The 26595-nt window shown below is 44.9% G+C and overlaps 1 protein-coding gene across 1 annotated transcript in view; it reads right to left on the bottom strand.

Annotated features, from left to right (window-relative positions):
• Positions 1 to 26595, bottom strand: part of GALNT2 (polypeptide N-acetylgalactosaminyltransferase 2) — a 188806-nt gene that overhangs the window by 74227 nt on the left and 87984 nt on the right. The window contains exon 2 of the mRNA XM_070782258.1: positions 14205 to 14298. Coding sequence (XP_070638359.1) covers positions 14205 to 14298 — 94 coding nt within the window. The remainder of the gene's footprint in view (positions 1 to 14204; positions 14299 to 26595) is intronic.

Below are 26595 nucleotides of genomic sequence, written 5' to 3'. Positions count from 1 at the left end.
TGTAAACTCTTACTGAACCACAGACCACCCCCCACTGGCCACAAAGAGCCCAAGCCGAATATGCTCACACACGAGAAAATGTGATACTAGAAGGCAGGGCTGTTCTAATTCATTTACTCCAGCCTGCCGGCTGCCTAGCTGCCTCCCAGGGTGGCCACCTCCTCCAGGAAGCCTCTCTGGAATCCTCAGCTGCAGTTCCTCCCCAGGGCCTTCCTCACTCACAGCTCCATCCTGAAAAGGGTTTTCTCACACACCTATTGTCAGAGGGCCTCACAGTTTTTACCACTCCTTCATCTAATAACTAACTCAAAATTGTGCCAAGGCACAGCTCAAGTCTGCCCACTCCTAACTGCTGTTTGCCCTGCTCTGCTGGCACCTTGCTGGCTCAGGGTCCCCAGGAACCCTGTGCCCTGTCTCCATATGGTCTGGACTCAGAGACACGCTCATTTAAAGCATTCAGTATCCTCCTAACAGCATCTTTGTACCTCTTTCCAGTCTGGTCATCAAGATCCAGGTGAAGACAGGAATAAGTGGTCCTAAGGTGAGGACCTCCTGCCTCTCCTACCACCGGGCCACTCTGCCAGACACACCATCCACTGTTGTTACACACACTGCTCCCTGGCCCAGCAATTCCTTCTCTTCTTCCTTTCCCATCTCTGACTTACTAGGCAAACCTGCCACTAACATTCTTCCTGTTACATCTGCTGTCCCTCACAAGGCTTTGCAGTTGATACATCCTGGAATCCAGAGTTTCTTCTCTCTTCTCCTTATCCACCCATCGGCCTTAAGTTACATTGTCTTTCCAGAATCTTTTTCTTCCTAGTTGAGTTTTGGGATTTACCCTCCTATCCATCTTATCTAGACTGGAGAACAGCACAGCATCTTTGGAGCAGAGGCTAGCTGGGGATTATAACATGCATGATCCAGTGCCTGCATGGGATGCGGAGGTCAGGGGGGTCCCAGGTCTGTGCCCTGTGGGGTCTGGGCAAGGCTGGTTCAGACACGGTCTCAAGTGCCTCTCAGGACACCACTGTCATAGGAATGCACATTCTAAGCTCCAAATAACCAATCCTCAAATTACCATTTAGAGAAGACGCTTTTATATTCAGGAAATCGCTTGCCTTTGGATGATGTGTTCGATTAACTTTTAAAATATTACTACACTTCCAAACACTGTCATTTTTTCTCAAAATTTTTATTTTTACTAAACCTCACATTTAAAGAAAACAATGATGTAAATCTATGAAAATGAGCGCTCAAAGGATTAATACCACAAAACATTTGGCAACACCAAAACATACACGGTCTTCAGCTGAGAGCCCTCTCAGGCGTTTCAGCCCTGTGGTAGATCAGGACCCTCTGACGCACACCCTGGGGCAGCCTCGCCGTCTGCATCAGCAGATTCAAGAGGGGAGGTGACAGGCCCTGCTGGCACAGCCCTGCCCGCCAGGGGGCGGGGGTGGCGCGAGATGTCTGGACTCTGCTCTGGCAACACAGCCACACAGCAAATCTTCACTCAATTCTCCCCGGGAAGGACAGCTTAAACAAACTGAAAGCCTGCCTGTGTGAAACAGCGAGCCTCTTCTGGGAAAGCAGCCAAGAAGGGAAATAGAATGAATTTTAAATCAAAGGACAAAGCTCTCCAATTTATTTTAACCTCTCACTTGATCTCAGATTGAATGTAATTTTACTATGCTTAAAAGGAAACAATTCCTCATATTCTTCCTCTAGAAGGTCATAATGTTGCGCCAGGAAAGAGAAGACCAGGGAAAGCCCAGAATGACAAACAAATGTGTCCATTTAAATGACAAAGATAAGTAAATGATACTATTATTTGTCTTTATTATTTGTGTGACAGGCTTTTCCACCTATGAGACACTGTCTCCTGAAATAAGGGATCCTACGCAATTCATTTTTAAGGATGAAAAAATAGAAAATTCCAAGAGTGATTAAAAGCTAGTTAGAAGACAATATAAGAAAAAAAATCAGATGCTATAGGGTAAATACTCTAAATTTATTTACAATTCTTTGGACTGCCAAAATAACTAAAACCCACTGTGAAACACTATGGTTTGCATTACGAGGTCTATACCTGGCTTGAAATCAAGGAATCTTCATATACATATTTCTTTTCCAAACGGTAAATAGAAATTCCTCCTCCTCCCTCTATGAGTAACAGTGTCTAAACACAATAAATTTAGTTCACTGTGTATGGTTTTTCATCCCGAATATTAGTAAAAGTATCAAAGCGAACCTCCTGCTCAGAATTGGGGCTGATACTTGAACGACAGGAGGAGAAAGAAGGGCCCACCCACCAGCGCCCCCAGGACAGCAGCCCCGCACGGCCCTGCCCAACGCACAGCACCCTGCAGAGCATGTGCCGCCACCACAGCCTGCGTGTTGTTTAGTCGCTCAGTCGTGTCCAGCTCTTGGCAATCCCATGAACTGTAGACCGCCAGGCTCCTCTGTCCATGGGGATTTCCAGGCAAGATTACTGGAGCAGGTTGCCATTTTCTCCTCCAGGGGATATTCTTAGTCCAGGGACTGAACTCTGTCTCCAGCAAGTCTCTTGCACTGCAGGCATATTCTTTATCCCTGAGCCACCAGGGACGTCACTACAGTTTCCACTGTGCTAACTGGGCAACTGAGATGCGGAAGTTAAACCACAAAATGGAACCACAACTCAAACCTGGGTCTCTCTCTTCTCAAAGTTGTGTTCCTTCCATTGTGGCTGACAACTCACTTTGAAGTGGGTGGAACTGTAACCAAGCACCAAAAAGCATCCCCGCAGTGCAGGCCCCATTCCTTCCTTCCAGAGGGCACCAGCCTCCCCCGCCCCATCCTGGCACACTGAGTGGAGGAGGTGGGGCCTCTCCTAAAGGCTGATGTCATGTGTTGAAGTCAGAAGGCACCAGGGATGTGGATGTGAAGAGCTCTTCGTTAAACCCCCAACATGCAGCCAGCCAGAGCTGCCAGCCTGCACTTCCTTCTACAATACTGCTTCCCTGCAACTTCCACTCTCTGGAGTCTCAAATAAAAAGAAAAAAAAAATAGCCTCAGCCTCTTCTCTGTGGCACCTTTTCAAATATTTGGGCATCATGATCCCATTTTGCCCTTCTCACCCCTCTGTAAAAACATCCATTTAAGTGCTCTTCATCAGATGTTGTTCCAGCCTCCTCCCCATCTGAGTCATCATCATCTGGACCTACTTGAATTTATAAGCACCTCTGAACACCCTGTGCCCAGACAGAATGAAATATGTGAGGGGTGGGCGACAGCACAGAGGACACTGGATGCTGTTGGAATTGTTCTGGGCGTTACGTTTCTACTAACACAGCTCAGAGTCATGTTGCTTTAGGAGCTCCACCCCTACTCTGGCTACTGACCTGAACTAAGTCCTTTGTTTTGCTTTCTTACTCATTGGAAGGGGGGACAACAGAAGATTTGTTTTTAATGTTGGCTAGGGGGCAAGGTATAGGTACCCTCTAGAAGACAACTTGGCCATTAATATTAAAAAAAAAAATCCTTAAACGCATGTGTTGCTACTGATCCTGCAATTTCACTTTAGGGAATTCATTTCAAGAAAATAGTTAGGTATACATGTGTTCCACATGTATACCTGTGGTGGATTCATTATGATATTTGGCAAAACTAATGCAATTATGTAAGGTTTAAAAATAAAATAAAATTTAAAAAAGTTAAAAAGAAAATGATTAGGGACACACAGATTTATAAGACTTACATATGAAGATACTGGCTGGAAACCTTGTGTGTCCTATAACATAGGAAAAACTCAATATAGCTTATAGTAAGTGATGCATGTTGTTATTTAACACGCAGGAGTTATTTAAGGACACAAGAAGGTATTTATGACATATTACCTTAGTAAGAAATAGGCAAGAACAGTGTAGTACCGTATCTGTAATAATCTGGATGTAAGCAGATAGTAGGGGCTGCCTGTCACTCATCCTGAGCTATTTCAGGAGGAAGGTGGAGGAGGGGGCCCCTCTCAGACACCTGGCGAGAACCTCAAGGTGCTGTTGCTGGGAGAGAGGCGTATGTGTGGGCAGACTGCCAAGTTAATCCTCAAGATCTTGGGCAGTGTTATCCATCTAGTAGATGACTTGGAACGTGGCACAGTGGCGATGTGTGGACAGAGGGGCCCAAAGGCCCAGGAGATAGTGTTGGACTCAAGAGATCGAGGTGTCTGGGCTCAGGCCTCCATGCTGGGCTTGGAGCACCTGAGAGGCTGCAGAGACCGCTCACCGCAGCCATGGGGGTGAGTGCGCCCAGGTGTCCGCCCAGTGGAAGACTGGGGAACACGCGGTGGGAGAGCCGCAGTCATTAAGAGGTGGTAGAATTATATGTCGGAGAAGGCAATGGCACCCCACGCCAGTACTCTTGCCTGGAGAATCCCATGGACGGAGGAGCCTGGTAGGCTGCAGTCCACGGTGTCGCTAAGAGTCGGACACGACTGAGCAACTTCACTTTCACTTTTCACTTTCATGCACTGGAGAAGGAAATGGCAACCCACTCCAGTGTTCTTGCCTGGAGAATCCCAGGGACGGGGGAGCCTGGTGGGCTGCCGTCTATGGGGTCACATAGAGTCAGACACGACTGAAGTGACTTAGCATAGCATAGCATAGCATAGAATTATATGTGAATACAATGCTCTTATTTTTGCTTGTCTGAATTTCTTAAATTTTCTCTGAATTTCTTAAAATTTCTAAGAGGAAACATCATTGTTGTTTAGTTGCTAAGTCATGTCCAACTAGCTCTGTGACCCCATGCTCCTGGCAGCCTGGCAGGCTCCTCTGTCCATGGAATTTTCCAGGCAAGAATATTGGAGTGGGGTGGCATTTCCATCTCCAGGGAATCTTCCTGACCCAGAGATCGAACTCACATCTCCTGCATTACAGGCAGATTATTTACCGTTGAGCCACTGAGGTTATTTGCTTTTAAAATGCTTCTCTAGGGATACTCAGAGCTGCTTCCTTTCCTGACGAGGACACTGGGCAGACCCCGGGGCCTCAGGCCTGGGTCGCAGGAGGCACGTGGTGTTAGCTGTCCCTTGGCTGCTGCACATGCTACCAGAGGACGTGGCTCGTGGCGTCCGGGTGCCGAGGGGCAGTGGAGGACTGTGCAGCCTTGAGAAGGAGGGAGACGCTGACACACGCTGTCTGCCACGGGGATGCTGCGGCAAGCGAAACAAACCTGTCACAGGAGAGAGAATACCACGTGACCCCACATGGGCGGGGCCTGGAAGAGAGGGGCGGCTGCAGGGGCTGGAGAGGGGATGGGGAGTCCGTGTTTAATGGGGGACAGAGTCTCCGTTTGAGAAGATGAGAAAGCTCTGGAGGTGGATGGAAATGGCCGTGGCAGACAAGGTGAATGTACTTAATTGCCACTGACCTCTGTACTTCAAAATGGTTAAAATGGTAAATTTTATGTTATATATATTTGAACATGATTTTTTTTAAAAAGCACAATGCTGGAACCCATGAAATCCCTCAGGAGGAGGAGAGGTCAGGGGAGCAGTCCTCCTGACCCTGAAACATAGCATTGGAAAAGCTGTTTGAGAAAATGTACACAAGACATTCCGGCCAATTCTATTCAAGGTCATCTAACCAATCTGAAAAATCCCAGTTCAAGTCGAGTTTATCGTATGTGCCAAGTACACACACAGCTGGTTTACCTCACTGCTCTTCCCTGGGAGGCAGAACCGCTAAACATGTGAGCATCAGTGGCAACTCAGACCCAGGATTTAAGGCCTGCTACACACTTCGCCATTCCCATTTCATTCATCTTTACATGAACGTAATTTCTGCTTTTTGACATCAAGTGTCTCCGGTGATGAACCAGCAGCGGGTGAGAGGGGTGGGGTGAAGATCCAGCCAAGGATGGGAAGGACCTCCTAGATTCCCCAAAACCTAACCAGGACTCTCCTTTCCACACTCTCTATACCCACTCTCCAAGGTTCACCCCCTCACACGAGGTTTCCAATGAACACAAGAGTAACACTGAGGTCTTGTAAAATCAAGAAGAAAATCTGCTCTCAGAGGGCATGTCTTCTAAGGATGGGAGCTCCTGGGCAAGAACCTCCACCAACAGCTATCCTCAAAGCCGATGCCGGCCGTTCAGATGCAACTGGCCTGTTCCTCCTGTGTCACCTGCTACCCTGCCAACCAGTCTCACCAATCAGATCAGAGATGCTGAGGAGACAAGAGAAGGAGATACAGGAGGGAGAATTACAAAGAGAAACTGATTTTTCAAACCCAAAAGCTTTTTCTGCACCCAGGGAAAAAAGATAAAACTTATCTCCATTAGACAGATTTTCAAAAAAACAAAAAACTGGTGAATAAATACTCTGTTTGAAACACTTTGGAAATCAGTATTTGAAAAAAAAGAAATCCAGTGCTTCCAGCTGGAAAACATGATGAAGTAGAAATGATGGGCACAGAATCTAAGGGCAAAAGTTCTCCATCCTGGACTTGAAATGCTTTTGCCTACAGGGTGTGTGGTTAAAGAACACTGGAGGCTGTTGCCTTGAGGCATCACTGCTATCTTACATCTGGCTCCTGCATCTCTCAGTGGGCCAGGCTGAGTCACCAGGTTGTGGGCCACCACCTTCTTCCCATCTGCCAGACATCCAACACCTAGAACACAGGAAGCCACGGCATTCCCAAACAACCTACTCAGAGTGCAAAGCGCTGTGACCAGTGGTTCCTTGCAGACCACAGAATTCTGTCCATGCCCATCATTCTCGGAGAAAATATACTTCTTAACCATAACAAAATAGTTTCTAAAGGAAAAAAATCACACATATGATGGATGAGTAAGAAAAAACATTTTAAACAAGAAAAGAAGATAAAGTCCTTTAAAGGCAAAATAAAAGGATTTGGTGCATTCATCAAAAGTTATTAGTAGTATTTCAAACAAGAGGAAAATCAGTACATTCCTATCTCTTTAAAGATAAAGAAATCAACTGTATAACAGTTAAGAACATGAAACCCGGGTCAGTGCCACATCGATTTTAACTACTGGGTCAGACTATAGCAAGTAGTTACATGTAGGACATGTCCTGAAGACAGCTTCTCCCTCTCTCTGCAATATGCCTGAAAGTCCAAGAGAACACTTGGTTTTATTAATATAAGACAACCCACCGAAAATCTCTCATTAATCCACATAGCAGAAGTACATCCTATTATTATAATAAAGAAACACTTATTAGCTAACTGTTCCATTCAGATGCTCCCCACTACACAGGTAAAGCCTGTCTCACGTAGGAAGGAGCTGTGTTTGGGGCTTCCGACTCAGTGGGGAGAGAGGGGGCAGATCTAATGCAGATGTCTAACACACACACACGCTCCCAAGTCGAGAGCAGCTGGAACCTGTGCTGGGTGTTACACAGGCCTGGACTCCCTGGACTGACAGTGTCCCAGAAAGAAACACTAATAATCAAACTCTCTGTCACTATTAAAGCAAAATTTCATGCACTAACTTCCTGTTTTCAGGAGTTTGTAAGTTATTACTCTAACCCAACAGATAAACAAGCTGAAAAGCCAACAAGTCCTCTCAGATTGCTCAGAGAAGTGAGGTTACAGGGCAAACTGCTGCTCCCAAAACTGGGGAGACCAGCTGGTGAATACAGAGAATCACAAACTTCCCAGAGCAGCAACCGGGGGGGAGGCAGAGCCTGAGGAGGAAACCTGAGCTGCAGGATGAACGACTGGAGGCTCGCTGTGGATGAGCCCGAGTGCTAAGGTCAGGGGCCCCCACACTCCCGTGAGTTTTACCTCCAGGAGCTTAACCAGGTTTCCCAGAGTGACTACTGGAGATAGAACCCCTCATGCCTCCAGTGGAGGAGGGGAAGGAGCTGTTCTGAAAGAGAAGGCGCACTCTGGTGGCTCAGCAGTAAAGAATCCACCGGCAATGCAGAAGATGTGGTTTCGTTCCCTTAGTCAGGAAGATCCCCTGGAGTGGGAAATGGCAACCCACTCCAGTATTCTTGCCAGGAAAATCCATGGACAGAGGAGCCAGATGGGCTTCAATCCATTTGGGCTGGAAGAGCGGGACATGACTTAACTAAACCACCATCTGTTGTTAGGAAGGCTTGCCCTCGAGAACCTGACCAACTGGGCTGTTATCAGAGCGTAATCAATCTGAAGGAAGGGAAATACCCAACTCCAGGGACTCTGACTATCCTGTCCCACCTGAGTGGGAGGAAAGCTGAGCTGCGTTTGTGAAGTAGATGCCAGGGGTGCAGGCTCACTAGGAGACTGAGCCCTGCCCACTATGGCACCAAAGGCTGGGTTATGGGAGCTCCTCTTACCCAGGACATCGTATCTGGCTTTTAAGAAAAAACTACAAGATACACTGAAAAGGAAAAGGAATGCTTGAAGAGAAGCACCCAGATCAGACTCACATACGGCAGGATGTCGGAATTATCAGGCCAGGAATTTAAAGCAGCTATAATCAATATGCTAAGAGTGCTAACAAAAAGAGTAGACGAAACGAAGGAAAAAATGAATACCATAGGCAAAAGAGATAAAAATTCTAAGGAAGAATTATAAAATAATGGTAGAGATCAAAACCACTAACAGAAATGAAGAATGACTTTGAGGGGACTGGACATGGCTGATGAGACGACCTCAGGGCTTGAGGATATGACAACAGAAACTTCCAAAATAAAAACTGAAGATAAAAAACAAGACTAGGGGAAAAAAAGAACTGTTGAATAACTACAAAAAGTGTAAGAGGTATAAGTGGTTCCACTTACAGAAAAAAGAGAGAAAGGAATATAAGAAATATTTGCAGCAATAATGACTGAAAATGTCCTCATGTTAACTACAACAGCAAACCACAGATTCAGCAAGCTCAGAGAACACCACACAGGATAAATACAAATAACTCCACCCAAGCATACTCAAACTGTAGAAATTAATCATAAAGAAAAAACCTTGAAAGAAGACACAGGGGGAAAAATAGCTTTACAGAAACAAAGATATGAATTACATCCAGCTTCTCCTCAGAAACCACGAAAGCAAGAAGAGAGTACAATGAACTATTTAAAGGGTTGAGAGAAAAAAAATCATCAACCTAGAATTCTGGACCCTGTGAAATCTCCAAAAGTGAAAGGGAAATAAAGACTTTCTCAAATTACAAAAACTGAGGGAATATGTTGCCAGTAGACCTGCCTCGCATGAACTGTTAGAAGAAGCTCTTCAGAGAGAAGGAAAATGATTTATGTCAGAAATGCAGATCACTATAAAGAAAGGAAGAGCATCAGAGAAGGGATAACTGAAGGTAAATTTACAACTTTAATGTTTCTTCTCTTCTTCTTAATTGATCTAATGGATACATTTGGTCAAAAATAATAATAGCCATCATATATTTGATTCTGTATGCTTATATATGCATTAATGTATATGACTGACATGTGTGAAATGAGTGACAGTAATGATACAAAGAATGGGGGGAGAGATTCATAACATTTTACTGTTAGATACCTGTGCTGTAAAGCAGGATATTGTTGTCTGAAATTAAACTTGGATTATCTGTAATAAAATGTAAAAAAGGGAGAAAGTGGGATCATGTAAAATGCTTAATTAAAACTACAAAAGGCAGACAAAGAGTGGAAGAGAAAAGGACACAGAACAAAGAACAAGAGCAAGGAACAGACAAGAATAACAAACACGGCAGACATTGGTACAATGTCTATAATAATTACTTTACATTGTCAGGATCTAAAAACACCAGTTAAAAGACAGACTGTCAGAATGATTAAAAAAAACAAGCCCCAACTACCTACATGTTGTGTACAAGAAATCTACTTTAAAGACACATATAGATGAAAAGTAAAGGGATGGAAAAAAATACTAGTCAAAAGATGGCAGGAGGAGCTGTATTAGCTCAAACAGAACAAACTTCACCCCAAGAAAAGTTACCAGGAATAAAGAAGGGAAATACATAAGATGACATAATAATCCTTAATGTGTGTGTGCCTAACAAGAGCATTAAAACACATGATACAGAAACTAAGAAACCTGCAAGGAGGAACAGAATACATAGGTCAAAGAACAAATCTTAGTGAAATTAAAAAATATTCCGAATCAAATAAGAATGAAAATACAAGTTACCAAAATTTGTGCAATGCAGTGAAATCAGTGCATGACAAGAAAATGACAGCACTGAATACAATCTGGAAAAGAAGAATGATTTGAAATTAATCATCTAAGCTTCTACCTCAGAAAACTAGAAAAGGAGAATAAATCCTAAGTAAACAAAAGAAAATAAATAATAAAAATTACAAAGCTAAGAAATGGGAAAGAATTCTAAAAACTGGTTCTTTGAAAAGAGCAATAAAATCTATAATCCTCTAGTCAGGCTACCTATGAACAAATGAGAAAAGACACAAATTAGAATGTCAGAAATGAAAGAGGGTACATCAGTATACAGATCCTGTGGACGTTAAAAGGAGAATAAAGGAATACTACGAACACCTCTATGCCTGCAAATTTGATAACCTAGATGAATGGACCAATTTCTTGAAAGACATAATCTCCAAAACTAAGACAAGAAAAAATAGGCAATTTCAACAGGCCTGTATCTATCTTAAAAATTGAATCAATAGTTACTAACCTCCTATAACAAATGGCACTAGACCCAGCTGCATTCATTGGTGAATTCTGCCAAACATTTAAGGAAGAAACTATACTAATTCTCTACAGTCTCTTCCAGAAGATAGAGGCAGAGTGAATACTTTATTTTACGAGGCCAGTGTTAACCCTAATAACAAAACCAGACAAACACATTACAAGAAAAAAAAAATCAAACCAATACTTCTTATGAATAAGTTGAATCCAACAATGTGTAAAAAAGAACTGTACACAATGACCAAATATGATTTATCCCAGGTATGCAAGTCTGGTTCAATATATGAAAATCAGTTAATGTAATCTACCACACTAAGAAGTTAAAGAAGGAAAATCCCATGATCATAGTTACAAATGCAGAAAAAGCATGTGATCAAATTCAACACTTGTTCATGATAAAACTTTTCAGCAAACTAAGAACAGAGGGGAAACTTCCTCAACTTGATAAAGAATATCTAAAAAAACCTTCATCTAACATCATATTTAATGGTGAGAAACAAAAAGCTTTCCTTCTAAGATCAGGAACAGGGCAGGAATGTCTTCTCTCATCACTCCCTTTTAATATCATACTAGAAGTCCCACCTAATGCAGTAAGACAAGAAAACAGAACAAAAGATATAATACAGATTGAGAAGGAAGAAATAAAACTGTCTTTGTTTGCAGGTGACATGATTGTCTATGTAGAAAAATCAAAAGAATCAACAACAAAAAAAATCCCTGGAACTGTTAAGTAATTGCAACAATCCTTGCTATAATTGCAGGATATACAATAAATACACAAAAGTCAATCACTTGCCTATAGTAAATGAACAAGCGGAATTTAAAATTAAAAGAACAATACCATTTACATTGGTGCTAAGTCGCGTCAGCTGTGTCTGATTCTGTGCGACCCCATAGATGGCAGCCCACCAGGCTCCCCCGTCCCTGGGATTCTCCAGGCAAGAACACTGGAGTGGGCTGCCATTTCCTTCTCCAATGCATGAAAGTGAAAAGTGAAAGTGAAGTCGCTCAGTCGTGTCCGACTCTTAGCGACCCCATGGACTGCAGCTACCAGGCTCCTCCGTCCATGGGATTCTCCAGGCAAGAGTACTGGAGTGGGGTGCCATTGCCTTCTCCCACCATTTACATTAGCACTCTCAAAATAGAGATACTTTGGTACAAGTTTAACAAAATAGACACAAAAATTTATATGACCACAACCAAAAAACTCTAATAAAAAAATTTAAAAAGAACTAAATAAATGGATAGCTACTCCATGTTCATGGATTGTCAAAATGTCAATTCTTACTAACTTGATCTGTAGACTCAACACAAACCAAATCAAAATCCCAGCAAGTTATTTTGTGAGTACCAACAAATTCTAAAGTTTATATGAAAAGGCAAAACAAAAAACCAGAAAGCCCAACACAAGATTAAAGGGAAAGAACAAAATCGGAAGACTAACATTATCCAACTTCAAGATTAAATCTAAAGGGAAAGTAGTATCGGAAAGAATAAACAGATAGATCTTTGGAACAGAGAAGACAGCCCAGAAACAGACCCACATAAATACAGTCAACTGATTTTTGACAAAGGAATAAAGGCCACAACAAAACAACGATGGCCTATTCAGTAACTAATACTGGAACTACTGGACATCCGTATGAAAGGAATAAAAATCTAGGCACAGACCCTACAACCGTAAACTCTTCTCAAAAATTAACTCAAAATGGATCACAGGCCTAAATATGGAACACAAAATAATAAAAATCCTAGAAGATAACACAGGAAAAAAAATCTAGGTAACCTTGAATATGGCAATGACTTTTTAGTTATATTGAAGGTATACTCTGTGAAGGAACTGATAAAGCTAAACCTCATTAACTTAAAACTTTCTGCTCTGAGAAAGACACTGTCAAGAGACTAAGAAGACAAGCCACAGACAGAGAAAGTGTTTGCATATTATATATCCAACAAAGGACAATTATCCAAAATACACAGAGAACTCTTAAAAGTTAACATTAAGAAAATGAACAACCCAGTTACAATGTGGGAAGAAGACCTAAACAGACATTTCCGCAATGAAATTGTACATGTGACAAATAAACATATCGTGGCTCTCGTGGCAAAGAACCCACCTGCCAATAAGCTATCACTTCCAACCTATTAGAAGGGCCAGACTAAAAACCGGGGACAATACCAATCGCTGGTGAGGGTGTGGAGTGACAGGAGCTCTCACCCACTGCTGGCGGGAGTGCAAAATGGTACAGACACTTTGGAAGACAGTTTGGTAGTTTCTTGTAAGTGTATTCCTGCCATATGATCCTTGTATTTACCCAAATGAATTGAAAACTTATGTCCACACAAAAAAAATTGAACACAGATGTTTACAGCAGCTTTATTCATAACTGCCAAACTTGGAAGCAACCACGATCTCCTTCTGAATGTCCTTCCTAGCTGAATGGATAAATAAATTGATACATCCAGACAACAGAATACTATTCACAATAAAAACAAAAGGGTTATCAAGCCATGAAAAGACATAGATAAACGCTCAGTGCATGTTACTAAGTGAAAGAAGTCAATGTGAAAAGGTTACATACTATTTGATTCCAAGTATGACATTCTGGAAAAGGCAAAAATCATGGAGACAGTAAAAGGACCAGTGGTTGCCAGGGCTTGGGGGAAGGAAGGATGACTAGGCAGAGCAGAGAGGATTGGTAGGGCAGTGAAACTACTCTATATGATCCTGTAGTGCTGCATGCATGGCGCTGAATATAGAACACCATGCTGCTGCTGCTGCTGCTGCTGCTGCTAAGTTGCTTCAGTCGTGTCTGACTCTGTGCGACCCCATAGACGGCAGCCCACCAGGCTCCCCCGTCCCTGGGATTCTCCAGGCAAGAACACTGGAGTGGGTTGCCATTTCCTTCTCCAATGCATGAAAGTGAAAAGGCAAAGTGAAGTCGCTCAGTCGTGTCTGACTCTTAGCGAGCCCATGGACTGCACCCTACCAGGCTCCTCCGTCCATGGGATTTTCCAGGCAAGAGTACTGGAAGTCCTAAAATAAACTACGGACTTTGGGTGATTCTGATGTATCAGTGTTGGTTCATTGATTTTAACAAATGTCCCATTGTCGGGGGGGCGGTGCCGATAGTGGGAGTGCCTGTGAATGGGGGCGAGGAGTATATGGAAACGTCTGTACATTCTGCTCAGTTTTGCTGAGAACCTAAAACTGCTCTAAAAAAAATAAAGTTTGTTTAAAAATAATCAGTGAACTGATACATACCATCGTTTCTTTTTTTTAATTCTATTTTTTTCTTTTAAGAAATTTTGGTCACCTCCCAGTAAAGTCATTTCACAAGGCACTTGGGGCTTGAAGGAAGGCAGGAGAGTGCTGCTCTAGGGTAGTGTCTCCACTGCCTTGCGAAATCCATTCTCTACCCGACAGGAGACTTGCTCCAAATGCCACCACATCCAGCTCATTCACTAGGGGCAAGACAGGTCCGCACCCCACCCCCCAGCCCCCACCAGCAGCCCAGGCTGGCCTGGCCCTGGAGGCAGCTGCAGTACCTGGAGGGAGGGTCTCCATGCTGTGTGCCTTCTCATCCCCGTTGCTGTGATGAAGGTCTTTCTTTTTAATTGGGTCAATGTCATTCCAGTCCTCCTGGGAGAGAAAAGATACCAAATGAGTTGACAGGTTCCTGGAGCACACTTCCATTCATCAGGTCAATAAACAGTGAATCTTTCTAGGCAAGTGGACGGTGGGGACACAGCAAGGTGACATCTCCCATCTACAGGATCGCACCCCAGACCTGCTCAGTGGTGGAGACCCAAGGACAGAAGTGTGGGACCTGCTTTTCTTTCTCCATTTGCTATGTATAACACTTATGTATTGAAAGAAATACTCTGGAGACTTCGGGAGGGTGGAGAAGGGAGACAGGGAAACTAGATTAAATAAGAGAATTCAATAGTGGCTAAATCAAAGCCATTAAAATCAGGGTAGCTCTCAGGATGCTTTCTACAGCTTAAGGGTACCATAGGATCAGAGTCTCCCTTGGGCAACTGAACCAGGCTCAGAGGTTATTAAATGATTTCTGTAATTCTACTGAATAATAGTGGAGGGAGGGGAAAGGATGGCCGGGCTTTCCTTTTGGCTAATAGGGCTACAAATTAAGGGCTTAATGTAAAACCAGATGATAGAAGCTCTGGCAGAATTTATTCAACTCATCTGCGCAAACAATTTACTCTAATCTATCAATATTAATCAAGCTAAATAACAACCTCATGACCACAGAGCTAAATTTATTTTTCAACCACTTGGGACCTGATTTCTGTGAATACCATAAGGTTTCTGTATACACCCCCAAATCAGCAATACCCCATGGCTCGTAATCCTCCCACACAGACAGACATCTGTGGGCCAAGCCATCATCAACTGGCCATTTCCCCAGCAGATGCTATGAGGATGCCGTCTCCCTCAGGGGAAACCCAGCCTGTCTTGCTTGGATTTGTTCAGCCAGCATTCCTCCAGCCAGCGAGGACTGTGTGACCGCTAGACACATTTTGGCTCTAAACAATGTAAAGTGAGATCTGCAGAAAGAGTAATTCTCAGGGGCTGGGCCAAATCAGACATGTTTCCCTAAATGCAACTGGCTCTGCCAGTAAGCTGCATTTTTACTCAAAAGGTAGAATAGAGTAATTGAGCCTAAGCCTCCTCCTCTAGAGGCCAGCTTGTCCTTCAGTTGCTTTTGAGGTTTAATGAAGCTGGTTTATCCCAGCAAAGGAGGGATCGTGGGGGAGGAACGTACCACCCACTTATCACAAGGCCTTCTCAGGCCTCCAAGTGCTATGACTTTTGAAGATCCTAGCTTCCCTTGTGGCTCAGCTGGTAAAGAATCTGCCGGCAATGAGGGAAACCTGGGTTCGATCCCTGGGTTGGGAAGATCTCCTGGAGAAGGGAAAGGCTAACCACTCCAGTATTCTGGCCTGGGGAGTTCCAAAGACTGTATAGTCCGTGGGGTCTCAAAGAGTCGGACACGACTGAGTGACTTTCACTTCACTTCACTTCAGCCCACTCTGTAACAAATGAATGAAAATGCATCCGGACCCCGTCTGAGCTTCCCAGGTGGCGCTAGTGGTAAAGAACGCGCCTGCCAACGCAGGAGACGTAAGAGACTAAGAGACGGAGGACTGATCCTTAGGTCAGGAAGATCCCCCGGAGGAGGGCATGGCAATCCACTCTAGTATTCTTGCCTGGGGAATCCCATGTGACAGAGGAGCCTGGCAGGCTACAGTCCATAGGGCTGCAAAGAGTTGGACACGACTGAAGCAATTTAGCACGCACAGCATGTACTCCATTTAAATACTTTTTGCTGCAAAAAAATTTTTGAAGGATATTTATATTTTGACTTTTGAGATTACTTGGTTATAAATAAACTTTCAATTTACTATTGGCAAAGATTTCAAGACAATCTTGGCAACTGCCAGGGAGAGAGAGAATCTGACCTCTCTCTGCCTTCACAATATAAAGAGACATGTGAATACCAAATCCATCAAGTAATGAAGCTACCAGAATCATACTGTGTAGACTTTTAATTAATTAAGCTTTATTAATTTTTGTTCTGTAGCTTGCTGGTAGCATTTTGTGGCTAATAACTTTTTCCACAGGCATCTGGCCTACTACACACACTGGCTAACCACTCACACCATTTAACCTTGCACTTGAATAAAATCAAACGTAAACAACAACAACAACTGAATTGCTGCTGGCGGGGCCCCCATGCTGTGATGTTCACCAAACCAACATCTGTAAGTCAACCATCGATGTTTTCTTAGAAAATAAACGTCATCTTCTTCACACTGACGAGATTGACTAGTCCGTATGTAAAACTCCCTGACCTGTATCTACTCTTCCCCGCTTCATCCCAGCCAGGTGGCAACGAACCAAGCCCACCGAAGAACTGAGGCCAAAGATGAGGGCCGACTATATAACGAGGGCACCGCAAATCCCAGCAGGTGACGGGATGCTGAGCACCACGGATGAGCACCTACGCGCCAGGCACTGCACGAGGATACTTTGTCATCCTGGCAACAAGTCTGCCGTTTCATTAGTCCTATCCAACAACAGGGCACAGAAGATCAGAGAGGTTAAGCACACTGTCCAGGTTACACAGCGGGCAAGCAGCTCAAGTCGGCCCTTCAGAAAGCGGGAGGGGACGGCCGGCCAGGGCCCAGTTGGAACCAAGTTACAAGAGCCCGATTCTCACAGTATCACAAAAATCCAAGAATACGTTTCTAGGGAGTCATCCACAAAGGACTGTTCAGTCCTGCTGCTGCTGCTGCTGCTAAGTCACTTCAGTCGTGTCCGACTCTGTGCGACCCCATAGACGGCGGCCCACCAGGCTCCCCCGTCCCTGGGATTCTCCAGGCAAGAACACTGGAGTGGGTTGCCATTTCCTTCTCCAGTGCATGAAAGTGAAAAGTGAAAGTGAAGTCGCTTAGTCATGACCAACTCTTCGCAACCCCATGAACTGCAGCCCACCAGGCTCCTCCGTCCATGGGATTTTCCAGGTAAGAGTACTGGAGTGGGGTGCCATCGCCTTCTCTGGTTTAGTCCTGCACTCAAAGTCAAAAAGTACAAATCACCACATTGACTACCTGCTCCTAGAGGAGGGTAGGGAGGGGGAGGAGGGGACAGAGAGGAGGGAGAGGGGAAGGGAAGAGGAGCACTTTGGCCGCTGACACTCACAGGGCACTTGCTGGGGGCTGAAGCCCATCCTAGACCCTGCCCACGTGTCCATCCTCAGTCTCAGTCTACTGATGAGAAAGAAGGCTGAGGCACCAATCATGGAGTCAGAGCACACTGCAAGGCTGGAGTCTAGCCCAGAGCTCAGTCTCAAACCTCTCCGTGCCCCACCCTTAGAGAAGACAGCTCCCCTCTACCACCACAACAGTCAAAACTAGAGAAAAACAGTGCATTTCCTATTCCCCTCAGGACATGACAGGGCACTGAAAATTCCTCTCGGTCGGGCTGGCCCATCAGAGCCACTGGCTGCGATGACGCCCACACGACCGTCTACCGCAGGGCTGCCCATTCACGGCCTGTCGCCACCCCGTGTTGTTGCTGGACATTTGGGAAGGGCTGAGGGCACCCCACTCCAGTACTCTTGCCTGGAGAATCCCACGGACAGAGAAGCCTGGTGGCCTACAGTCTATGGGCTCGCAGAGAGTTGGACACGACTGAAGCGACTTAGCGCACACAGCACGAGGGTGCAGGGACACCCACCCTGGGCCATCATGACCCGTGCCTGGGGCCGCTGCCCCTCAGCAGAGTCCAGACCAGACCCCACAAGAAAAACGAGGAAACAGAATGACAGGGAGGAGATTTGAGACTTATGTTGTGGAAATGTCACTCTGGCTGTGGTGAGGGAGGAACTGGAGGGGGTGGGAGACGGGCCCGGAGGCCAGAAGGTGAGGCGGCTGGGGTGGGGGCACTGCTGGGGGGCCGCAGGTGGGAGGGAAGTGGCACAGGGGACAGTCATCCACAAGACACGTGGGGAAGTCATTAGGGCAGGGCAGGGGTGGCACTAGGAAGGAAGAGGAGGCTGTCCTGGAGATGCTGGGTTACCCCAAGACACCACAAGCAGGAAACAAGATGGGAGGAAGGCGACCAGAGTGAGGACACAGTCCAGGGTGGCAGGAGAGGCTGGCATGCCAGGGACAGGCCAAGACACATGGCGTGCTGAGATGAGGCCTGGCCTGCGAGCCAGAGCCCCGGGTTCTGGCCACGGTTTTGCTTTGCTGCTGGTGGGGTCTGAGTAAGAAGCCTGCCTCCTCGAAGATGGGGATGTGGGGCTAAGGCACTGGAGGGCCCCTGGGAGTCCCAGGGAACAGACCCAGGTATGAGCACTTGATCACATGTCCTGCCTATAATCCACTAAGGGTCAATACCTAAAAGCAACACAGGCCCTTTCAAGGCAAAGGATGGAGGTGGTCTCCGGCACATTTCATTGTACCCATAGCACCCAGCATGGTGGTGGTCTTAGGGTAACTGCTCAATAATAAATGCAATCGAAAAAAACCCTCACTCTATTTACTCAGATTAATTTTACTGGCTTTGCTCACTTTCCAGAGGAAACCTTTCATTACAACCATCCCCCTCATACGTTTACACATATTGTAAGACATACACACATCAGTGGAGGCTCTATTTAAAAACAGAAACACACTGAATATAATCAGAGTGGCTCCTTCACCCAGGAGCTGCTGGTATCCAGGATGTGTCACCGGTGATCTCTTTTCTGTGTTAAGAGAAAATGACGCACGGACAGACAGATCCTCTTTGCAGTGACAAGCATAAACTGCTCAGGTTAGTGGAGTAATGATGTGGTTTGATGCTGGCTGGGTCAAAAGTTGCAGAGAATCCAAAGCCTGTGATCCGACCCATAAGTCTGCTTTTATTTCCCAGGATGCAGCTTCATCTCTACTGTGCTCCTCCTGCCTGAAGAGGGATGCTGACATTGACTATGTAATGACTCATCCACACACGGAAGATGCTGCAGATACATGCACACCAGGCGAGCTTGGTGGTTCTAAATGAAAGCGACATTCTGTCAGGAAATGTGACCCAAGGACCAGGATTCTCTGCTGACCCGACTGAGGGGATGCCACTGGCCCCGCATGACTTCATCGTTTGGATGAAGCCTTGGATACACTCACATGCAGCCCCAGAAAGATGCAGAAAGCATTGACCAGGGCACTGAGACTCTCTCCCTTTTCAGATGGCATTTGGCCAGATACTGCATACACTAACTCCTGCCCTCCTCACTGACTTACCTGGCAGGTAGTTATTACTATTAGATACTTGAATTTGGTTAGTTTTCAGTCCAAAAGCTCAAGGTATGCATTACCTTGAGAAGCAGTCTATTGCCTGAAACACAAGTGGAATTAAATCAGGCCAGGAGTGAGATCAAATGAAAATAAACAACTGAAAAATGTCTATTTATCTACCATAATTAAAGAGTATGGCAGCCAAAATCCATCCTATTTCTAAGTAGATAAAGGAGCAATGACTTTTAACAAAATGACATTAGTTTCAGAAACAGTAAATCCAATAGGTTGGTTTGTTGAATAGTTATGAAAATTAAGGATAAATAGGCTTAGCTATTAAAATAACTTTCTGCACTTTATTTCCAATGTGATCTGTCTCTGTTTCAAAATAAGAGGAAATAAATAAAACGTGGGCTTGGTGTTTGCCTGAGACAAAGTGTCAGTCTTGGTGGTGGGGGGCTGGGCCAAGGGGGAGCAGGGACGGGGGCTTGGACAGAGGTGGGAAGCAACCGTCGGTGTCGGGGCACAGCCAGAGTCAGGCGACCCCTGAGGCTCAGCAGACAGCCATCACCTTGCTAAGGGCCCTAGGCCAGCCCTCATGTTCCAGGTGAGGGGACAGCCAGAAGGGTGGGGTGACTTCTTGTTGTTACCAGCCACTGCCAAACAGATCCCCTCAAAACTTAGTAACTTAGGAAAAAAACACTTAATACCTCACACACCGTCAGAAGGCCAAGGATCTGTCTGCTTCTGGCCCACAGTCTCTAACGAACCAACACGGCAGCCGGGGCTGTGGCCATCTGAAGGTCAGACGGGGCCCAGCGCTGCATCCAGGGAGCGAGCTGGGCGGGGAGAGGGGCGGGACAGGGGACCCCGGCCCAGCCCGGGGAACCGCATGCGGTCACAGCTCCTGGTCGTCCAGGAGAGGTGAGTCAGCAGTTCAATCTGCACTCCAGAGGGGGGCCCAGACCCCTTCTGAGCAGAGGCAGGCACAGACGAGGCCACTTCCCACGGATGACAGCACACTGCAGCACCGCAGTGGCCATGCGCACGTGCAAGGCTGTGCCTCGAACTGTCACTCCACCGCACGCTGACCTCTTCACCACCACCCAACACACAGACTATTCCCCCATGGTAACACATGTGAATTATGAACCGCCACCAAAACAAACACGCCTATACATACAAGACCAGATAACAAAGAATAAACGTATATGGCTAAACCATCAAAGGCTGCCTTCGTAAAGTTTAAATGCCTAATGCAATATTTGTTACAAACGTAAAAGTATCACTGGGGAGGAAAAAGAGAAAATAAACAGGTTGTTTTCACTCCCTCCTTACTGAAATACATTTTGTCACCATTAAATTCCTTCAGCTGCCTAGACCGTATGCTCAGAGGCAGATCAAGTTACCAAAAATACCACCTGAAGGACTTCTTGAGCCTTTTCTCATCAAATGTCTACTTTTCACTGTTATTTAATGACTGTTCAGTAATTGCCACTACCAGGAACACCATTCTAGTTTGGGGGGAAAAAAAGCTAGGTTACCAGATGTGTTAAAAAGATGTTCTATTTCCACAGCCCATTTCTTTCTTTCTTTTTTTTTAAATTTTATTTTTAAACTTTACAATATTGTATTGGTTTTGCCAAATATTGAAATGAATCTGCCACAGGTATGCATGTGTTTCCCATCCTGAACCCTCCTCCCTCCTCCCTCCCCATACCCTCCCTCTGGGTCGTCCCACTGCACCAGCCCCAAGCATCCAGTATCGTGCATCGAACCTGGACTGGTGACTCATTTCATACATGATATTATACATGTTTCAATGTCACTCTCCCAAATCCTCCCACCCTCTCCCTCTCCCACAGAGTCCAAAAGACTGTTCTATACATCAGTGTCTCTTTTGCTGTCTCGTATACAGGGTTATTGTTACCATCTTTCTAAATTCCATATATATGCGTTAGTATACTGTATTGGTGTTTTTCTTTCTGGCTTACTTCACTCTATATAATAGGCTCCAGTTTCATCCACCTCATTAGAACTGATTCAAATATATTCTTTTTAATGGCTGAGTAATACTCCATTGTGTATATGTACCACAGCTTTCTTATCCATTCATCTGCTGATGGACATCTAGATTGCTTCCATGTCCTGGGTATTATAGATAGTGCTGCGATGAACATTGGGGTACACGTGTCTCTTTCCCTTCTGGTTTCCTCAGTGTGTATGCCCAGCAGTGGGATTGCTGGATCATAAGGCAGTTCTATTTCCAGTTTTTTAAGGAATATCCACACTGTTCTCCATAGTGGCTGTACTAGTTTGCATTCCCACCAACAGTGTAAGAGAGTTCCCTTTTCTCCACACCCTCTCCAGCATTTATTATTTGTAGACTTTTGGATCACAGCCATTCTGACTGGTGTGAAATGGCACCTCATAGTGGTTTTGATTTGCATTTCTCTGATGAGTGATGTTGAGCATCTTTTCATGTGTTTGTTAGCCATCTGTATGTCTTCTTTGGAGAAATGTCTATTTAGTTCTTTGGCCCATTTTTTGATTGGGTCATTTATTTTTCTGGAGTTGAGCTGTAGGAGTTGCTTGTATATTTTTGAGATTAGTTGTTTGTCGGTTGCTTCATTTGCTATTATTTTCTCCCATTCTGAAGGCTGTCTTTTCACCTTGCTAATAGTTTCCTTTGATGTGCAGAAGCTTTTAAGTTTAATTAGGTCCCATTTGTTTATTTTTGCTTTTATTTCCAATATTCTGGGAGGTGGGTCATAGAGGATCCTGCTGTGATGTATGTTGGAGAGGGTTTTGCCTATGTTCTCCTCTAGGAGTTTTATAGTTTCTGGTCTTACGTTGAGATCTTTAATCCATTTTGAGTTTATTTTTGTATATGGTGTTAGAAAGTGTTCTAGTTTCATTCTTTTACAAGTGGTTGACCAGTTTTCCCAGCACCACTTGTTAAAGAGATTGTCTTTAATCCATTGTATATTCTTGCCTCCTTTGTCAAAGATAAGGTGTCTATAAGTGTGTGGGTTTATCTCTGGGCTTTCTATTTTGTTCCATTGATCTATATTTCTGTCTTTGTGCCAGTACCATGTCTTGATGACTTGTGGCTTTGTAGTAGAGCCTGAAGTCAGGCAGGTTGATTCCTCCAGTTCCATTCTTCTTTCTCAAGAAAGCTTTCACAGCCCATTTCTTAAGAGCACACTGCCAAGCTAAGAACAGAAAACTGCTAAGCAGTTTGCTTGAAAGCAAATTTTAAAGAGTGGATGTAGTTTTCTGTTGAAGACCTAGATCCCTACCCCCAGAACTCTCCCTCCAAAGTGATCACAGCATAACTGCAGAGTCCTTTAACTCTTCAGGTGGTAGCCCACCAGGTGGTGCAGGGAGCAGCCAGGCCTTCTCACTAGAGGATGAGGAAGCCGCTGATACAAGGAAATGTATCTATACCTTCTACCTCAGACCCAACATGCAACATGGAAACACCTCTATCCAAGCCCCTGAAAGGACATAACTGGCAGGGCCCCCGCGAATTGTTACATCATCTAAACTCTGAGTCCATGTTCACTGACAACATTTAACCTCCTTCTCCCACTATGAAGACCCAGTCTTTACTCCTCTTTTAATTATCCTACTCCAACCACTAAACTTCCTCCTTTCTGCCCATAACGAGCTCATTCTTGGACTTGGCAAAATATATTCATATGTTATTCATATGTTATCTCGTATGTTATACTCCCAAACCTGTGGTTGATGTTTAGTCTCTAAGTCATGTCTGACTCTTTTGCGACCCCACGAACTATACAGCCCACCAGGCTCCTCTATCTCATGGGATTTCCCAGGCAAGAACACTGGAGTGGGTTGCCATTTCCTCCTCCAGGGGAATCTTCCTGACCCAGGGATTGAACCCTCGTTTCCTGCATTGGCAGGTGAATTCTTTACCACTGAGCCACCAGGGAACCCGCCTTAAACATGTAACTTCAGCTTAATCATGAGAAAAACATCAGACAAACCCCAAATGAGGGATAGTCTACAAAATCTCTGACCAGGCCTCCTCAGAACTATCAAAGTCATCAAAACAAGGAAGGCAGGAAACCATTACAGCCCAGAAGAGCCTAAGGAGATACAATGACTAAGTGAAATTGGTACCCAGACAGGCTGTTGGAAGAGAAAGAGGACATTAAGGAGAAACTCAGGAAATCTGAGTAAAGTAGTTAATAACAACATTATCAATACTGGTTCTTTAATAATAAGGGAAACTGGTTATAGTTGGCATGGGAATTCTGTACTATGTTCCCATTTTTTCTGTAAATCTAAAATTGCTCTATAAGTGTGCACATAGATCTTACACCTACATAAAAGGAAAATAATCACATTAAACACTCCTGTATTTATCAGTCATGTATTTCTAGGGTATCTGTCCATTTTAAATGGCTATGTTAAGCCCTCTCCACATCCTTCAGGGAACTAAGGTGTGAGTCAGCACTTCCTGATTTTAAAGCCAATTTTGTAACAAGACACACACCTAGGAGCAATCTATTTCACACCACAATCCTCTTCCAAATCCTCACACCACTCCCCTCCCCCAACCAAAGCACCAGGTGGCCCAGGGCAGAGGAAGCACAAGTAGGACTATTAACATTCCTTATTCCTCGAAGGAGTTTATGATGCAGGACAGCTCCTGGGCCAGGTCCTAAACATCCACGGAGTGGATGATGGAGCAGAGCCTACAGGTGAGCTGAGTGCCTGCCATTTACGGCCTCATTCTCTATCACGTGGGCTGAGCCCACCTCTTTCTTCTGTAAGCAGAGAGACAAACGGCTTCTCCTGTTAGGAGTCTGCACACAGCCCCTTCTTAACTGCTGCTTCTCTTCCTGTTCTTAACATTAGCTGAAGCAGAAAACTTGACTCAAAAATGTCTTTTTACAAAAAAAAAAAAAACAATGAGTTTTAAAAAGATTTTCCCCCATGACTTATGTATAAGTCAAATTTTTTTTTAATGTTAAAAATAATTCCCAACAGATGAGGAAAAAAGTGGCAGGAGAGAAGTTACAGAAGCAACTGCCTGGCCAGCACCGAGCGGCACTGCAGTGAGCAGGGACACCCTCACAGGCCTCAGATCACTGCGCGCTCCCCTCCACCTCCAGGAGCCACACCATGCCACCACCCTTCTGTATGCTCACCTCCCGCACTGCGGCACCCAACCTCAGGGTCAATGCTCTAGAGGCAAAGGGGCTTCCCCACTTGTTTGGGCTCCCAGCTGGATGAGGGCGCATAGAACTGGCTGCAATACCACCTTGTAACCAGTAGGTGTCACCAGCCCGCACTTCATCCCCACCACTGGTCCTCACCCCAGGGGTCCCGGTCCGCTCAGTTCCAGGGAACCACCTGAGTCAGAACTGGCTCCAGGGAGGGATGACGGAGACCCTCCATGGACTCAAAATCTCGGGTCTGTTTTGAAGAGCGTCTGCAGGGGAAAATGTTATGTGAAGGACTCCAAAGGAACCCAGGGTTAGAAACTTAAATGGAAATTTTGTAATTAATTTTTCCCCCTTCTATAATCACAAATCATCGCGGAGTCAGAAATTCCTGGCAGTGAGCATGCGGGCACCGACTCTCTGGGTATCATTCATGGACGACCACCCCACAGGAACACGCAAATGCCCGCCAAGGTGGATACGGGGACTTGGGGGAGAGTCCTAGTTCAAGGACAATGTGCATGCTGACCCACTTCTCTTCTGTGATAATGAGAGTCAGAGACCTAGATGTGGAGAAAAGGGCAAGTGTGGGACAGTCAGGGGAGGGGAGGGAGCCTTCCCAGAGCTGCCCTGGGAGAGGAGAGGGAGGGGCGCCCAACACACGCCCACGGCCAGGCCAGGGCCAGCAACCTGAAGGCGGGAGGAGTAGGTGTTTGAAGAATATTTGAAAATTCATATCAAGGTCGGCAGGTAAAATGAAGGTGACCACATGGATTTAAAAAAAAATAAAACTAGTGGATGTGGCTAGAGGACCAGAAATACCATGTAGGATGCACATCTCAAAAGATGTATGTCAAATGCAACCAAGAAATAAACTCGTGAGCATCTCAGTGAGATGTGGGGAGACACTTGCTAAAGTTTCTAGCAAATGAGCAACAGTAAATGGAAACTGTATAGCATTTTTATTAATTTAAAATTTACATGTTCTCATTAACCTTCTCTCAATTTATAGTTCAATGGCTAACTGCCATGTGAGTATCACCCAAAGAGTTGGACACAACTGAGCGACTGAACTGATTACCCAAAACCTCCAGAAGGGCTGTGTCCTGTATCTATTTTTCTCAAAAGGTCTTTATTCATTTCAAATTCCTCTTTCAGAATGAATTTGTGCCAACAGCACACTCATGCCCCGTTAGCCCACTTCACAGACAAGTGACCCCTGGGAAAGGGGGTTCATGTGGTACTCTGGAGTCTGGATTCCATTTGAACCCGTTGTAAAATGTTGGTTTTGCCACAGCTCCAAGTTTTTTTCTACAAGAAGATTGAGACCACATTACAGAATCCAGATGGAGCACCCCTAATGTGAACAAGCTGTGGCAGGACTCTGCACAGAGAGACCCACCCCCAAGAGAAGCAGGGAAGCCAGCCTACTGGGCAGCTTCCAGGGGTGCTTGCTGTGTGCCTCTCCCGCTTATGTTCTGCATGGGGCAAGGTGCACAGCCCCTGCCAGGGACAGAGAGCTGGATTCTTTATCTCTGGCACACTTGTTTACACGTCCATTCTCTGCCTGGGATGTCTTCCGCAAGATTCCAGTATGTGTTATTACAACATGGGCTACAAATGTCTCACTATCTTATTTAAAAGGAAAAGGATTGGGTGTAAATTAGTTGAACTTGACTGGAAAGTAATTTGGCGCCATACATCAAGACAGGTTCTGGAAAGACACAGAACCGTTAAGCTGAGAAATCTCATTTCTGTGAATTTATACTCATGAACTAACCCAAAATAAGGAACAAATTTTATACATGCATGTTACAGCATTGTTCATAAAAGAAAAAAAGAAGAAACTTAAAATATTCACTGACAGGTTGGTTAAATTATGTCACAGCCCTTCAGAAGAATATTAGGCAACCATTAAGAATTATAAAGACCAC

The sequence above is a fragment of the Bos indicus genome, chromosome 28 (assembly GCF_029378745.1).
Source record: "Bos indicus isolate NIAB-ARS_2022 breed Sahiwal x Tharparkar chromosome 28, NIAB-ARS_B.indTharparkar_mat_pri_1.0, whole genome shotgun sequence".
NCBI lineage: Eukaryota > Metazoa > Chordata > Mammalia > Artiodactyla > Bovidae > Bos > Bos indicus.
Note: the sequence above shows the minus strand (reverse complement) of the source record. Positions and strands in the feature narration are given on the sequence as shown.